The sequence below is a fragment of the Balaenoptera borealis genome (genome assembly GCF_965194805.1).
Source record: "Balaenoptera borealis genome assembly, chromosome: 20".
NCBI lineage: Eukaryota > Metazoa > Chordata > Mammalia > Artiodactyla > Balaenopteridae > Balaenoptera > Balaenoptera borealis.
In genome coordinates, this window is record NC_138879.1 from 44,547,521 (window position 1) to 44,563,607 (window position 16,087).

At 50.6% G+C, this 16,087-nt stretch overlaps 1 protein-coding gene across 2 annotated transcripts in view; it reads left to right on the top strand.

Annotated features, from left to right (window-relative positions):
* The window catches only part of KSR1 (kinase suppressor of ras 1), a 148,099-nt gene that overhangs the window by 77,119 nt on the left and 54,893 nt on the right, over positions 1–16,087 (top strand). For both annotated transcript variants that reach the window (XM_082371303.1, XM_082371304.1), the window contains exon 2: positions 5,593–5,733. In XM_082371303.1, the coding sequence (XP_082227429.1) occupies positions 5,593–5,733 (141 nt within the window). The remainder of the gene's footprint in view (positions 1–5,592; positions 5,734–16,087) is intronic.

Below are 16,087 nucleotides of genomic sequence, written 5' to 3' on the forward strand. Positions count from 1 at the left end.
AAGTTTTTCTCTTTCAGTGGTATGTGCTTCGGGAAATCTGACTGCTGTCTGCTCTTCAGGGGTGTCTGACTGGCCTCATCTCCACAGAAGGGAGGCTCAGGGCAGCCTCCGTTTGGGAGGCCTGTTTGGGAGTCACGCCAGCGCAGCCAGGACTGGCAGATGATATTTGAAGTTGATCGGGGTGCCAGGCTGGGGTACAGGTGCTTGTCTGGGCAGGCGGCATCCCCAGAGTCGACGCAGCTCCACTTCGGCCACGTCGTCTGGTGCTAATGGTGGAGGTGTGAGCGCTCCAAGGAGAAGGGGGGCTCAGGTTTCTTGGAGTCAACCTGGGAGCGGGGTCTTGGCCCTCAGACCTTAAAATAAACATCCCGGCTCTGTGAGTATCACCAGCGTTGTCCTGGAGGCCATCGCCAGCGTCTGGGTCTTCTTTAGCCCAATCTCTGAAATGGGCATGACCTCACCTGCGTTCTCCCTATCACCCAAGAAGGTTGTAAGAGAACCTGAAGACTTAACTGGATGAGGACATCACCCACCCAGGCTTCCACTGAGCACGTGTTTCCTTGTGCCGGGCATTTTCTGAACATTTTACATCCATATTTTCTCATGTAAGTCTTCACAATAGCCCTTGGTGGGAGATCAACCCCATTTTAGAGGTGAGGAAACTGAGGCTGACAGATTAAATCTGTGTTCATCTGCTGAGGGAGGGTGGTGGCGAGGGGCTTTGAGGCCAGGTCCCTTTGTCTCGAGAGCCGGAGTTTTTCCTCAGAGGTACACTGAGTCGTGGATGTGCTTGGTGTAACCAAGGGTAATGTACTGGGCCTGTATTTTTGTCGGTGTTGTTCCAAGCACTTTCATATATATTTGGACCCCAACCTCCATAAAATGTTACCCTTTTTATAGTGAGATTGAAGCTGAGCTAGGGGGGATTTCCCCAAGAGCCTTGACCATAAATGTCAGAGCTGGGACCAGAGCCTAGATCTTTCAGCCTTGGACACTTAGTGAGCGCCTGCTGTGTACCGTGTCTCGGTGATACCCACCGACCATTTGCAGGCTGACGTGACGCTCTTCTGCTCCTTCTTTAAATCAGGCTGAGTGTCAGGGCAGGGACGGGACGCACACCCATGAAGCAAAAGAGTATCAGGGGTGGAGGAAGACTTTCGTTCCAGCCCCAGGTCCTCGCCTGTGGTCAGAGTGCTGATGGCTCTTTCCCTCTTGCTGCTGGTCCCATCGCTGGAACCCCCAGGTGCTCTTCTTTCCGAAGAATTTATATCTTGCGGTTTTGTGGTTAAGAGAAAATGACGCTACCCATGAAAAGCCCTCACGGAGGCCCCTGGTGCTGGGCCGGCAGGCCCTGCTACGGCTTGCCTGGGAAAGTAGCCCCTGGGTGTTTCTGCGACTGCAACCAACTTTCTAAAAAGTGAGAGCAGCCTTATTTTTGCTCAGGTGGGAGCTGCTGCATGCCGGGCACCTCCTTAAGCAGAACCCAAATCTGCAGGCGTCGTTTCTTCTTCACGAGCTCTAGGACACCGGTCCCGCGGGCAGTTGGGTCGCAGTGCACCCCGACTCATCCCCTTTCCTGGTCCCCGCACAGGTGGCCAGGCTTATGGGTTGTCAACTACGTGCAGTGAGGAATCCCTTTAAATTATGCATGGTCCTACCTAGGGGCCCCCTCTGGGCTGCCTAGTGGGGATCTCTAACAGCCTTTAAAAAAAGAAACCGCTCGCTCCGCTTTGGGGGAACTCCCCCTGGTTTTTGAGACTCTCAAGCTCCTGAGCCATCACTTGCCTGATTGGCATTTGTTTTCCACTGTCACTTTAATAAACATGTGTGCCCGTCGGGGCTCCAAAATGTATTGTGTGTTCATTTGTCCATTCATTCAACTAAGGTTTTACAATAGCAGACCACATGCCAGGTGCTGTGCTGGCTCCTGGGGGTCTAGTGGTGATCAGGTGATCAAGAACATAGACCAGACCCCTGGCTTCAGGGAGTTTCCCGTCTAAAGAAGGAAGCAGACAAATAAAATACTAGAACTGTGCTGTGTGATCTGATGGAGGAGAAGGGCTGGGGCTGTGAAGAACAGGGCTGAAGGGCTTGGTGAAGTCTTCCTGGAGGAATGGATATCTAAGCTGAGTTGTGGAGGCTGAGAGGTCAATGGGATGAGCCTTCCTGGTAGAGGGCCAAGGGCTGCGGGCCTTGAGGCTGAAAAGGGCGGGACATGTTGGCAGAGCTGAATGCAATAAAGCCACCAGATACTGGCTCGTTGTCAAGGCCAGGCTGGCTGATCTTGATGTTGACCTGGGATGGCCAAAGTCTTAGCAGAATGGATGGGTTATTAATTGGCTCCTAGGGGTGCAGCCCTCGAAACACTTGGGCTGGTGACGGTCGGCCCTCTTTGCTGCTGATGTTAGTGCCAGCAGCCTGAGCTCTTTGGTTCATGCAGAAAAGAATGGTTTTGACTTCGCACAGTTATTTGATTTATCGCCTTGTCTTTGGTCAGCAATTTGACGCTGTGGTTTGAGAGCAGTTTGGAGTGGAAGGAAGCCCTGGCTGTGAGAAACCTTTCAACGTGGGGATAAGGCCCCTGTGTTTTCTTCCCTCCTTCCTTCCTCAGGCATCTTTGAGCACATGTTACGTGCCAGATGCAGTAATAGGCATGTGGGGACAGTCAAATGAGGTGGGCACGGTCCCTGCCCTGATGTAGAATAATGTGGGACTAACCTATTCTTTGGGGATGGTTTCCATACTATAATTCAATCCTCCCAACCAACTGCAAGCTGGTATCATCCTTGCTGTTGTACAGATGAGAGAACCGAGACTCAGAGATGTTTAATGCACTTCCCCGAGGTCACACGGCTGTTAAATGGCAGAAACTAGATTTGAACCCAGATTCTCTTCAACTCTGAAGCCTGTGCTGTGTCCACTGCCCTGGGAGCTCACATCTATTGGGGGAGACCCAGTCAGAAGCTCGAACATGAACCCCTCTGTGATAGGCGCTACCAGAGAGGTGTAGACAGTGCACTCGGAAGGGGAGATGAGGGATTCTAATTAGCCCGGGAGGTCTTGCCCAGGCCAAGGACATTGTGGCTGGAGGAGGGAAGGATTTCCTGCCAAAGCAGTTTGAGCAGAGGCCTGGGAGTAGGGAAGTACAGAAGGTATTTATGGAATCCCTGGAGCACCCAGGTTGGGTGGAGTGAAGGTGAGCCTGGAAAAGAAAGTTGAAGCCCTGAACTTGGAATTGGCCTCTGGTCACATTGGGAGAGATGGGTCAGAGTGGGACATGAGTGCCTCTACTTAGCCCCGTAGAATGAAAGCAGCACTTGTGTCTTCACATTTGTTAGCTTCATGCTCTAATGCTCCCAGGGGCCTAGGTTCCATAATAGGACAGCACATAGTACACTTCTTGTGTGGCAACCCGGAGTTGCCAGCCTCAGCAGAGAGCATTCCATTAGCAATGTCTGCTCAGAGGTAGAAAGCCTCAGCAGAGAATGTTCAATTAGCAATGTCTGCTCTGGGTACCTGAAGGGTATGTGGTGCAGGAATGCCACTGGGTTTGCCTTTGTCTAAGTTTCACTAAACATCAAAACTGTACAATGAGTGGAATTATTTTTGTTCTGACTTACTGTTTCCTCTCTAGCAATTGTCCCCACTTGCCACTGAGCTCTGTAGATAGCAGGACTTAACAGAGCTCAGGGCTGCAGGAGAGGGCCCGTGCCCCTGAGTCTAGCAGATTGTGAGCCTGGGACCAGATACATTTCTGGGGGAAACTTCAGAAAGACTGATGTAGAAACAATGGTTTTGTTGTCGTTATGGGTCTCATTTCACACCTCATATCCCTCTAGCCATAAGGGTTCTTTACCTGGGGTCTGTGGATAGAATTCAGGGGGTCCATGAATTTGGAGGGGAAAAGAACTGTACCTTCATTTTTTTTCATTAACCTTATCTGAAATTTAGTATGTTGTTCAATTTGAATGGAGGCAACAAGGCACAGCCGTCTTAGCAAATATGTGCGGCTTGGTCACCAGTAGAAATCACAGCTGTTTTCATATCACATGACAGTTGTGGGGCTATCTGAAAAAGCAGTTTATACTTGTCACAACTTCAAAGGTATGAGACCCATTGCTAGATATTGCTTGATGCTTTAATAAAGAAGCTTATAGTACTCTATCACAATTTTAAGTAATATTTTGGTAAGTATATTTAAATATAATAGATTTCATTTGTAATCCTAAGCGTTCTGTTTTATGGATTTAAAAGCATTATTCTTAGAAAGGGATCAGGGACCTCCCCAGACTGCCAAAGGGGTCCATGGTCCAAAAATGGTCAAGAGCTCCTGTTTGGAAATTGCGAGGCTTTCTAAATATTTGAAATTTTAAATTATTAAGTATCAGTAATTATTTTTTAGCATTGCAACTGTGCTAACAAAAAGAATCCTTACTCTATAGAGAAAATATACTGAGATATTTACAGATGAAAGAAAAAGGAATGAATTAACAAGGGCAAAAACCCTGAAGTGGGCAGCAGGTCCTGGGAAGTGGTTCCAATGGCAGGGTTCCTTTGTCCAAGACTTTGAAGGTGGTGCTTGCCTTTGGGGGAAGCTCTCAACGGGTGCCTGGGTCGCTGGGTCTCAGCGGAGCCTGGTCCTCTTTGGGTTGTGCGCTTATTTTCCATCTGTTCAAGTCCATTCCTCCTTCTCAATCAGCCCCCGCTGCGCCCGCGCTGCAGGTCTTGCCCCTCTGCATCCGTCAGCACCCGGTTGGTCGGGGCCCAGCGTTTGTCAAAGAGAATACTAGTCTGACTTTAATTTACCCTTATTTTTTTGAAGTTTTAGCCTTCTGAAAGTCTTTTGAAAGCTGTGGACACGCTTCCCTGGAAAATGCACAGATTCACATGTCTGAAATTTGCATACATTTCAGGGATGGGTCTTGGTGGACCCAAGTCAGAGACCTTTGCCAGCCATGCCACAGCCCACAGGCCTGGCCAGCACTCACGGTGTGTGTGCTATGTGCCAGGCACACACTGAGTGCTTCATTTCTTCTCTGCCCCCCCAGAGAGGGAGGTTCTATTATTACCCCCATTTTCTGGAGAAGGAAACTGAGACTTTCCTGGGGGCGGGGTGTTAAGTAGCTTGTCCAAGGTCACAGGGCTAGGGTGTGTCTGAGCCCCCGGATCCCAGCCCAGGCAATCTGATTCTAGGCTGGAAGCAGCCTAAGTGGAAGGTTACTCATCCTCCCCAAACCCCCATGTCTTCCACATCGTCAATCACTGTCGCGCCCCTCCTCCTCCCCTTGCCCCAAGCAGGAAGCCCTTCTTCCATTTAACCCGGTTCTGTCTTCTGCCCAGTCTCGACAATTACTCTCTGAAGAACGTGGTCCCGAGAGGGGAGGCCGTGCCAGCCAGCCTTGGGTGGGGTAAGGGGTGGTTCTCTAGGGTTTCCTGCTTCACCCTGTTTGAATGGCAGCAGAGGGGGCACCTGGCAGGACCCTGTCCTTATCACACGGCTCGTGTTTGCCAGAGCTCCCCATATCATGCTTGGGGCTGCCACGTACACGTGCCCCGAATGAACCCACTTTTCTTTTCCTGGACTTCCCGCAGGCAAAGCTGGTCCGGTACATCTGCAAGCAGCGACAGTGCAAGCTGAGCGTGGCTCCCAGCGAGAGGACTCCGGAGCTCAACAGCTACCCTCGCTTCAGCGACTGGCTCTGCACCTTTAACGTGAGGCCGGAGGTGGTACAGGTACGTGGGCCAGGCTGTGGGGATTGGGGTCTGGGGGTGGGGTATGGGGGGGGTAGTCAAGCAAAGGGACCACGCACGAACCCGAGGACCAGCTCCACTGTGGCTAGTGCTCTATACTCAGGAAAGGGATGTGGGGAGATGGCAGCAACAGGAGGGACTCAGGGTACATGTGGCTCTAGTATGTGTCCTGGGTGCCATCGCTTAACGAGCCAGACAGCCTGACCACACCACTCATAGGTTCGCCGTGAGGACGGCAGCCGACATTTCTGGAAACATCGGCTGTGCAACAGACACTGTGTTAAACACTCTGTGCAGAGAATCTCACTTCATTCTCACAAAACCCTGTGAAGGAGTTACTATCATTATTGCCATTTTATACTTGAGAAGATTAAAGCACAGAAGGGTCAAATAACTTGTTTAAAATCGTACAGCTAGTAAATGATAGCTTTGGAATTTGGAAGCAAGGGTCTGAGTTTAGTTTTCTCCTGTAACTGCAGTAATATATTATTTTCCTTCCTTTGTTCTCTCTTGCCATCCATCCAACCTACCCACCCACCTACCCACTAACTAATCAACCAGCTTGCATGGAAAGGGTCAGGGGTCCAGGACAGCTCTCACGGGACATCAATAAATCAATGCTTGGCAGGTGTGATTCACCCAGCCAGGTCTTTTAAATCCTTTATTTCTCTTCTAAAATTAAAAAGATGGACTCTTGCTATTGTTTTAAAAGTAATATGAATTCATTTTATACTTTATTCATTTACACTTTGGAAAACAGAAAAGGGAGGGGAAAAATCACATACATATTCCCACTACTCAGAGAAAAATCTGTGATCATTAAGATTTTTGATTTTTTCCTTCTAGTCTTTTTTTTTTACCCTAATAGTTAAGTCTTTAAAAAATCTCTAGTGGGTTAGACCTGTGCTGTCTAGTAAGGTAGCTAATATTGTGACTTGGAATGTGGCAAGTCCACACTGAGATGTGTTATGATTTCAAAGATATAAATTCAAAGATGTGCTGAATGAAGACTTGATACAGAAAAAAGAAAAGGAAATATTAACAACTTTAAAATTTTAATCTGTTGAGATGACACTATTTTGGATATATTAAGCTAAATAAAATGTGATTAAAAGTAATTTCATAGATATTTACTTTTTAAAATGTGGCTGCTCAAAAATTTAAATTTAAGTATGTGGCTTGCATTATATTTCTCTAGGGCAACACTGGTTTAAACCATCCTGAATAAACAATTTTATATTTTGCTCTTATCATTTGACCTGCTAACCAGCCTGTTTTTCCCGTATTTTCACACTTAGTAACCCCCAGCCTTTTTTTAAGTGGACGCATAATGTTGAAGTGTATGTGCTGTAGTTTACCAGGCAAAGATTAATTCCAGTTGTTGACTATTATATATAACAGGTGGTTAATATTATTTGGGAAGCTATTTGTGTATTTAAGAATTTTCCCTAGGAGAGATTCCAGGACAGGAGGTGACATGAGCATAACAGGTTTTGGGAAGGGGGTGGAAGAAGATGGGAATGAATGGGGGGGACCCACAGGGGCGCTCTCAGCACCTTACATGCTCCCGGCCCTGGCCCCGGCCCCAGTGGCCCTCATATTTGTGGCATATGCCAGCTTTTAAGAAACTGGCAGAAAAGAGTTGGTCCATGTGAAGGTTGAGGGAAACTGTTTTGTGAGCTGGAGGTACCTTGGGCATTATTAACAGTTCCACGTACGTGTAACACATAATGTGTATAATGTATATGTATAATAACACATAATATGTAATATGAACTTCACCTCTCTACATCTCTCCATCTGTCTCCCCACCCACCCATCCCCACCTGCCTAACAGTTTTCTGCCATACAGGAAGGAGATCCAAACATATAATGGTTAATCCATGGTGACAGATTTAAAATCATGGGCTTGGAGACTAGGAAGAACTGAATGGTCCCTCCAGCTCCCCAGGCCAACCCCTAAAATTTCTCTAGGGGCTCCCCACCCCTCCCTAAAATCTCAGGATGAAGCCATTTCCCCTCACACTCATGTCTGTAGCTTAAGCTGGAGATACTGGAGCCCCACGAGGGCAGTGACTTGCCCAGCATCTCATCAGTGTTATCCCTACTTGGCTGTGAGGACCACCAGGTTCAGAGTGGCCGAGGGGCTCTATGAGGGTCCCAGAGCTAGTAACAGGGACATACTTGAGGTTCAGACCTGGGCCTGCTGGACTCCGAACTGTGCCTTCTAACTTCCTTTCTTGGGCCTGAGACATCTCTGGCAGATGGCTTTGCTCCTCAAGGGGTTTCCCTCAGATCTCCAGAGATGCGAAGTGTGCAGGAGACCCAGCCCCACCCATGTCAGTCTTTGAGACAGGAGCCAGCTGTGCCCAGGACAGAAGCCAGTACCACGAAGGCTGGCTACAGAGGCTTTTTTGGCCTCTGGGGAGCACTCTGGTGGCAGCCAGTACAGGGGTCTCCCAGCCGGGTCCAGAGGTAAAGCAGATCCTGAGTCAGGTGATGTTTGAATCACAAAGTCATGCGTGATAGTCAGAGCTGGGTGGTAAATGAGGGGCGAGCTCCTTTGTGCTCAGTGGTCAGGCAGGCAGGAGAGCCCAAGAGCCAGGTGTATTTGGGAGCCAGGATGCTAGCTGGCGTGGAGCACTGGGGCAGAGTCTGAGCAGAGAGCTGTGTGGGGATGGCGGGCTCAGGGTGAGACGGCACGAGCGTCTCCAGTTGCTCAGTGACTCTTGCCCCAAGACATACTGCAGACCCGTCCACCTCCCTCCATGTCTCCCTTCCCCCGCCACCATGGTCCAGGCCCCCATCCTCTCTCGCCCAGACTCCTACAGCAACCCTGGAACTGTCTCCCTGCTTTATCATTCACCTGCTTCATTGCATTTTCCACACAGCAGCCAGAGTGCCCGCGAAGAAACGTAAATTGGATCACGTCACTTTCCAGTGCTTCCCACTCCTTTCCGAATAAACCCCAGATGCCTCACACACTTTGACCTCTGCCCGCCTCTCTCTGGCCTCATCTCGCTCCCCCTCCCCTTCGCTCCCTCTGGTTTGACCTTTGCACCCACTCTCCTGCTCCCTGGAGTGCTCTTTCCTAGGCTCAGCCCGTGGACATCATTCTAGTGTGTCAGGTCTATTGTCACTTCCTCCAAGCAGTCTTCCCTGATGATGTGGCCTAAAGGTCACGCCTATCTTTCATTTTCTACCAATGCACTTTGGCTGATGTTCTCAAGGACACCAATCACTTTCTGGAGTTTCTGTAACTTATTTGTTGCTCGTGGTCTGTCTCCTCTCCCGCTGGAGTACAAGCTCCGTGAGACAGGGACCTGCCTGCTCTGGTTGTTGGTCACAGAATCCCCTTTGAGTATGGGGCCTGATGTGATGACTGTTTGAGAAGAAGGGAGGAAGGGTGGATCTCATCATGACATGGTGGATGTACCCTGAGTCAAGGGTTTGGTCCTGAGTGGGTGGTGACACGGGTTATTCCAGGGTCTGGCTTTTCAAGCCTGTAAGATAGGCCACTGTTGGGACTATAGCCCCATATAGTCATGCCCAGCTGCCCATGAGTCAGCCTCTGGAAAGACCCCTGGGAGAGTTGGTGCTCCCAGGGGAGGGGGCCTTCTCCAGGAAGGCCGGAGCCCCAGGGAGCCCTTCTGACATATGGACCACCTTTCATTTATTAAGGGGTTGTGCTTCCAAAGGCCTGACCAGTCTCTTGCTGGGAGGCCTCTGTAGTGTGATTATGGGTCTGCACCATGACTAAGGGGCTCCTGGGACCCCGCAGGGTCTCCTGCTCAGTTTGCCTCAAAACTGACATATAGAGAGCACACCTGGCGTGTAGTACAAGTGCTGTGTATGCACTGAGTCCTCGCTCTCTGCCACGTCTCTCTCCTGCCTCTTAGAAATGCCTGGGTTCTTGGCCTGGCTCTGGGAACCTGGCCAAACCCTTAACCTCCCTAAGCCTCAGTTTCCTTCTCTGTAAAATGGGGGAGTAACCCATGTGCCATGTGTTCGCTGAGGCAGTTGTGAGGGTCAAGCACTTCGAGGCACTGTGGTGTTTGCTGGGGTGGAAGAGGGAAAATTAAGGCAGTTTCTTCACCTCATCCTCAGCTGCCATTATTTCTGAGTGAGAGTCAGACCCAACAGAGACTGTTGGAGGCTTGTACACCAGGCAGCTGTAAATAGCCATTAGGGGAGTGGATGGAAACAGGGGCTGGCTGGGGGGCAGCTTTCTGAATCAAGAGGCAGTGGGAGTTGGCCGAGGACTTAAGACAGAAGGCAGCACATGGGACCAACTGGAGCCGGGCCCAGTGTCCGCCTCCCACCTCCTGCTGCTCCCAAGGGCCACACATGGGCATCCTTACCACCATTGGCATCCTCACCGCCGTCGTCACCATCACCGGTGGGCTGGAGGAAATGAGGCCAGAGGGGCTGGGGAGCAGGAGAAGGGCAGGCCAGGCTGCCTGGGTTTTAAGGACCACAAGGAAACACTGGCCAGGTGTCACTCCATCTTCCTCCAGACTCCCCAGACCCTTCTTCTCAAGATTAGTCTTTTTCTTCCCCCCAGATCTCATGTCAGTTCTTGGGCTATGGGCCAGAGTGTCCTGAAGGTTGGAAAGACGGCTGTTTCCTTTAGAAATCCCAGCCCCTTCTGACCGGGGAGGAGCTGCCTTCACTCGCTGTGCTCCTTAGAGTTTCTCCTTGCCATGGGGGGGGGCGGCGGGGGCAGAGTTAGAGTAGCTCCGGACCTGGCCTCAAGGCCAGCCCTGGGGCGTTGGCCTGTCTTGTTCTGTTTCTTAACCCGGGCAGTTGTATGGACTCTGGCACCCACCCCACCCTGCCAGGCCTTGATGCATCCTGTGTGCTTTCAGCCAGAATTGGTTCGAGAATAGGTGCAAATTTCAGAAACCAAAGTTCCAAACAGCACGAAAGCCCCATGCCTTTCCAAAGTTGGCCTCAGAGACAGAATCCTTTGACTTCCGAATGTCATTGAAATCATTGTTTATTTTCTTAAATAAATGTTTTCTTTTGGAATAGTTTTAGATTTACGGAAAAGTTGCAGAGAGAGAGCAGAGTTCCCGTATGTACCCCTTACCCAGCTTCCCCCATCATTAACATCATACGTTACCAGGGTACATTCGTGGAAACTCAGAACATGGCATTGGTACATGACGATTAATTAAACTCCAGACTCTATTTGGATTTCACCAGTTTTTCCATTACTGTCCTCTTCCTGTTCTAGGTTCCAATCCAGGGTACCACATTGTTTTTATTCACATCCAAATTTCCTTTTTTTTTTTTTTAGATGCTGAAATGGGATCATAGAATATATATCATCCTGTGGGTTTTCAGTCTGAATCTCATGTCTGTGTTAGTCCATGCAAACCCACCTCATTCTTCTTTAGCAGTAGAGTAGGAAGAGGTTGGATTTCTCTGTGGTATCTTAGGAATGGCTGTGTTGGAGGGGTGCCCACCTGTGCACATAGAGGCCCACACAGAAGGCATCAGCTTATGCCCAGAAGAAGCCAGGTGCCCAGCAGCATGGCACCTGGCATATGGGAAGCCCTTGGCAGATATTTGCTGGTGAAAAGTGACTGAGGAATGAGCGAAAGTCACAGTGGGATGGAGGCTGGGGGTGCCAGACTTGAAAACGGGGTCTCTACCTGTCCTTTTTCTGTCTGGCTTTTTGGGGAAGGGATCAAAATCCATGAAGTCTGGCAATTTCCTTGTGCTGAGCTATGGGGGTGCATTGGTGCAGTCAATACCCCCAAGATGATTTGCCCCAGGGCTGCTCCCCGAGGCCTCTGGGGATGGTCTTTGTGTGATGGGACTTGTCTCTTCAGCCTCTTTGAGTTCTCTGCTGATCTTGAGGCTTCATGGCTTCGTGACCGGGGCTCTAATTTTTCCCCCAGGAAAATACCTGCATCATACGTGTGTGTAGCCATGTATCCATGTATAACCTCCTCCTTCCTTTTCAAAATCGCTTTCCCAGGATCTGGGCCTCTAGGGTTATCTAAATAGTATTTCAGCTTCATCCTTAGATTGTGGTCACCAGTCTGTGGCCATACCGTTTCCAGGAAAGAATGCCCTCCTGCTGGATGAAGAGAGGGGACGGACGTGGAAGTGGCCGCAGGGCGGTGTGGCACTTCTGGGTTTCTGGTGTGGATGAAGGGACTCTGCACTCTTCCTCCTCTTCCCACCGGGGACACATCTCAGCCCTCGGCGTCTCCAGAGCCTGCTGCAGGCACTCTGACCTGTGTGACACTGACTCCTCTTCTCCCTCCTCTGTGGATGCTGGAGACGGGCAGCTCTGGAGATGCCTTCTTCTATTCACCCAACCATCAGTCCTTTGTCTAGAGTGACACTGTCCAATAGAACTTTCTGTGATGCTAGAAACATTCTCTTCCGCCCTTTGCAGTGGTGTAGCCACCAGCCACATGTGGCCCGGCGGGGGACACTTGAAATATGCGTAGTGCGACGGAGAAAGTGAAATTAAAATTTGTTTCTATCATACGGAATTTTAATTTAAGTAGCCATTTGGCAGTTGCTGTGATTGGGCAGCACAGGTCTGGAGCCCGTGCTGCTGGGGCCGTGTGCTGAGAGCCGGGATGCTAAACACGCTCTCCCCAGTGCCAGGAGCTCTCGGGCTGGCGGGAGATGCACGATCAACAGCTGGCACCGAGTGCCCGGACGGAAGCCAGCCCGGGGTCTGTGGAAGCAAGCGGGCAAACTCACCGTGGGTGCTAGCGGGGGGCTAGCCTGGCGGGAAGGGGAAGGACACACTAGACAGAGGGAGGGTACAGTAACTGCAAAGACCCCGGGGTCTGGGTCTCAAAAGCTGGTGCCGTCCTCACGGGAAGCGTTTGCAAAGGGCTGGTCCGGGAGGAGATCGGTGAGGAAACAGGGTTGGTTCGTGGATCTCTCCATGAGTGGAGCGTAGGGGTTGGGGTTTTATCTGGGAGATCATGGAAGGGTGTGTGCATGAGAGAGGAAGACAGAGAACATTAGGATTGTTTGAAGGAAAGTAGAACTCCTCCTAGTGAGAAGGCTGGATTCATCGGGGTTGGGGGTGGGTGGGTGGAAGGTGAGACAGTGCCCCTGGCTGGTGAGGAGTGGGGAGCAGGTCTGGAGGGTTGGGGGGACTTCAGGATGAGGGAGTGAGCAGGAGACTGAGTTTAGAGGCAGGGCCCCTTCCCGGGGCATCTAGAGTCACACTCTGTGACTATTTCCACCCCCTTCCGCATCTATAGGTTAAAAACTAAAAATCACAGCTTCACGTTCCGGCTGCAGCTGGGGAAATGATTTCAGAGCCGGCTGGCATGGAGCCGTGTTTTTTTCTTCAGCAATTTCCCTGTTGGTAGTTGTTAAAGGAAGCGGCAAGCGCTGGCTGGGATCAGTGCTAGGAGGGAGCCTGGATGATGCGGAGGCTGGATTCCACAGGCCGCAGGGTCCCCGAATAAGGTCTCGCTGGTGGCGTGTTTTGAACTGAAGATGCAGGCGGGTCCGGTAAGGGGTTTTTGTGGTGGCCCCGACTAGGCAGGTTTCCCTTCCCTCTGTCCGTGCATTCCCATGTGTAAAAGTCAGGCCTTCTCTTGGGGATGGGGAAGAAAGCTGCCTGACCTCTGCCACCATCTTGGTTTCCCATTGGCTGGGAGTGGCTCTGGCTCTGTGGGCCCCGGGATGTAGGCCTTGTGGAGCGGGAGGCTGTGTAAGATTCGACCAGAAGAGTGAACAGGTATTTGGCTCCCGGGTTCAGCTTTAATAGACATGAATCCTGCCACCCTCGCGCCTAGCGTCTCCTCACATCCCTCTTCCCGTCCCCACCCTCTCCCTTTGGGAGCCAGAGGCCCCGCCATCCTGACAGCCTGGCTCTTTGGCATCTGGAAGCCTCCTCGGAATGCAGCACACACCCTCACCCAGCCACATGCAGGGATCCAGGCCAACAATCGGCCCCACCGGCCTGGGGCTGCCGCCATACTGAGGAATTGAGATCTTGGGCGCTGATCTCGGTACCAGCCCAGTGCGGCTGGGAGGTGGAGGCCTGGGTGGTGGACTGCCATGTGGGCATCACCCAACCAGTCGGGAGAAGACCTAAAGTCGGGATATGGGAGGAAGAGGGCAAACTACAAGGCAGCATTTTACAGATACCATCCTCTTTAATCCTTATACCTTGGGTGGTGGGTGGGGGCCGTGGGAGAAACACTATGATCCCCACTTTATAGCTGAGCAAACCGAGGCTCAGAGATGTTGAGTGACATGTTAGCGACACACAGCGAGCCGATAGGCAGGTCAGGAGTCAAACTCACGTTCTTGTGACTCCAAATCCAGGCTTCCTTCCCCTGACAGATTTTGTCATCTGACGTCTTACCCAGAATAGCTCAGCCTGGGGCTATTGTATGTAGTTGTGTAATTGAATTGATCTTTATTTCTTCCAATCTTCCTCCCTCTCCCCTCCCCCTCCTGCTCCCCCACCCTCTCCCTCTCTCTCAATCTTTTTCTTTCTTTTCTTTTCTCCTGCCTTTCTCCCCTCCCCCATTTTTCCTTTCTCTTCCTCCCTCCCTCTATCCTTCCTCCTTTCCTCAATCCCTTCCTTCTTTCTTTCCTTTCTATCCATTTATTCTACATACAATAATCACTTACCTTGTGCCAGGTACCCAGATAAATTACCACAGGGGATTCATTGATGAGCAGAGTGCAGTCTGCCCCGGAGGGCTTACAGGGTGGTGGGATGTACACATCTCCAAATAACCACGGGGCAAAGCAGACTGACGGGTCCAGAGGGAGGAAAGGATGAAATGTGGGGGGGTGGACACAGAGCTGAGGGCGTGCTCACTTTCCTCCTATTTGTCTAATCATGCGTTCGCCCAGTGAACGTGCACTTACCTCCTGTTCTGTGCCAGGTGCTGCCCTAGGCATTGCCTGTGAGCTCCTGTCTTTACAGGACTTGCAGACATCACTCCCTCCCATTGATGAAGTGATTTATTTTTCTGATCGTGAACCAAAGTGCCCTCTTTTAAGCTTTGAGCGAGGAGGTGCGCCTGATTCCTAGAAATCAGAAAAATCATGAGATGACGGCTCTGCTTAGCCCGCACTGGTTGGCATTTTTGAATGGTGAGCCCATCTCCTCAATCCTTTCGATTTCTGGGCTGCCAAGCCCAGCGAAAACTGACGAGACCGAAAGTCCCATGTGGGCAGGGACCTGGCTGTCTTGTTCACTGCTCTATCGCCAGTGCCTGGCGTGTAATAGGTGTTCTTGTTGAATGACTGAATCTAAATAAGATTATCCAAAGAGTTTTGGTCTCTTAGGTCTCAGGAACTCTCTCATCTGAGCTAGTGAAGGTTGAATTGCAAGGGTCTCTGGGGAGGATTTTGGGGGCTGCCGATGGCCTGCTGTAGCCTGGGGTTCCTGAGCTGCCTCTGGTTTCCACTGGCAACGGGCTGGACTTGAGCATGACTGTGTGCCTGTAGCCTCCTCTGGGGCCACTAGCTCCTGGGTTGTCAGCTGTCCACCTTCTCCAGGGACTGCCTCAAACGCAAAATTGCTCTAGAACAGATCTGCCCAGCTAGATATTGGGAAATCCTTGTGTCAACACCACACTGTTTTAATTATCTTAAAGCAAAAAGTCTCTTCTCTCATTACTCTTCTTTTTTTTAAAAAAATCAGCATATAAATTTCAGTGGTCCTTGCTTCCAGCTATATGCCTTTGGGCAGGCAGCAAGATTAGAAAGAAAGATCGCTTAAGAGCGTGACCTCTGGAATTAGACAGCCCAGACCCTGCTGTTGGGAGGCAGACATAAGCTTAACTCTGCCACTTGCCAGTGGTGTGACCTTGGATAAGTCCCTTACCTCTCTGAGCCTGTTAACTCATCTGTCAGCTGCTCTAGCTAGAAACTGAGGAGTCATTTCTGATTCCTTCTGCTTCCTCCACCTCGACATTCAGTTGACTAGCAAATCCCACCAGCTCTATTTCCAAATATATATCCCCAATCCATCTATGTTTCTTTTTCACCACTGCCACCTCCCTAGTCCTAGCTACTGCATGGACTTGTGCAGTAGCACCTACATCACTCTTTGTATCACTCTTGCCCTTCCCTCCATTTCATTGTTCATGAGCCAAGAGTGATTCTTCTTAAAACCCCAGTCCAACCACCTCACTTTCCTGAGTACAGTCCTTCACTGGTGTCTTGTTGCGCTCAACATACAATCCAGACTCCTCACCATTACCTTCAAGGCTCTGGAGCATTCGGTATCTGCCTCCTTCTGTGTTGCCTCCTGCCCCTCCTCACTCTTCCCCTCATGTTAGGACAGGTCAGGTTGTTTCCTGTCATAGCCCAGGGC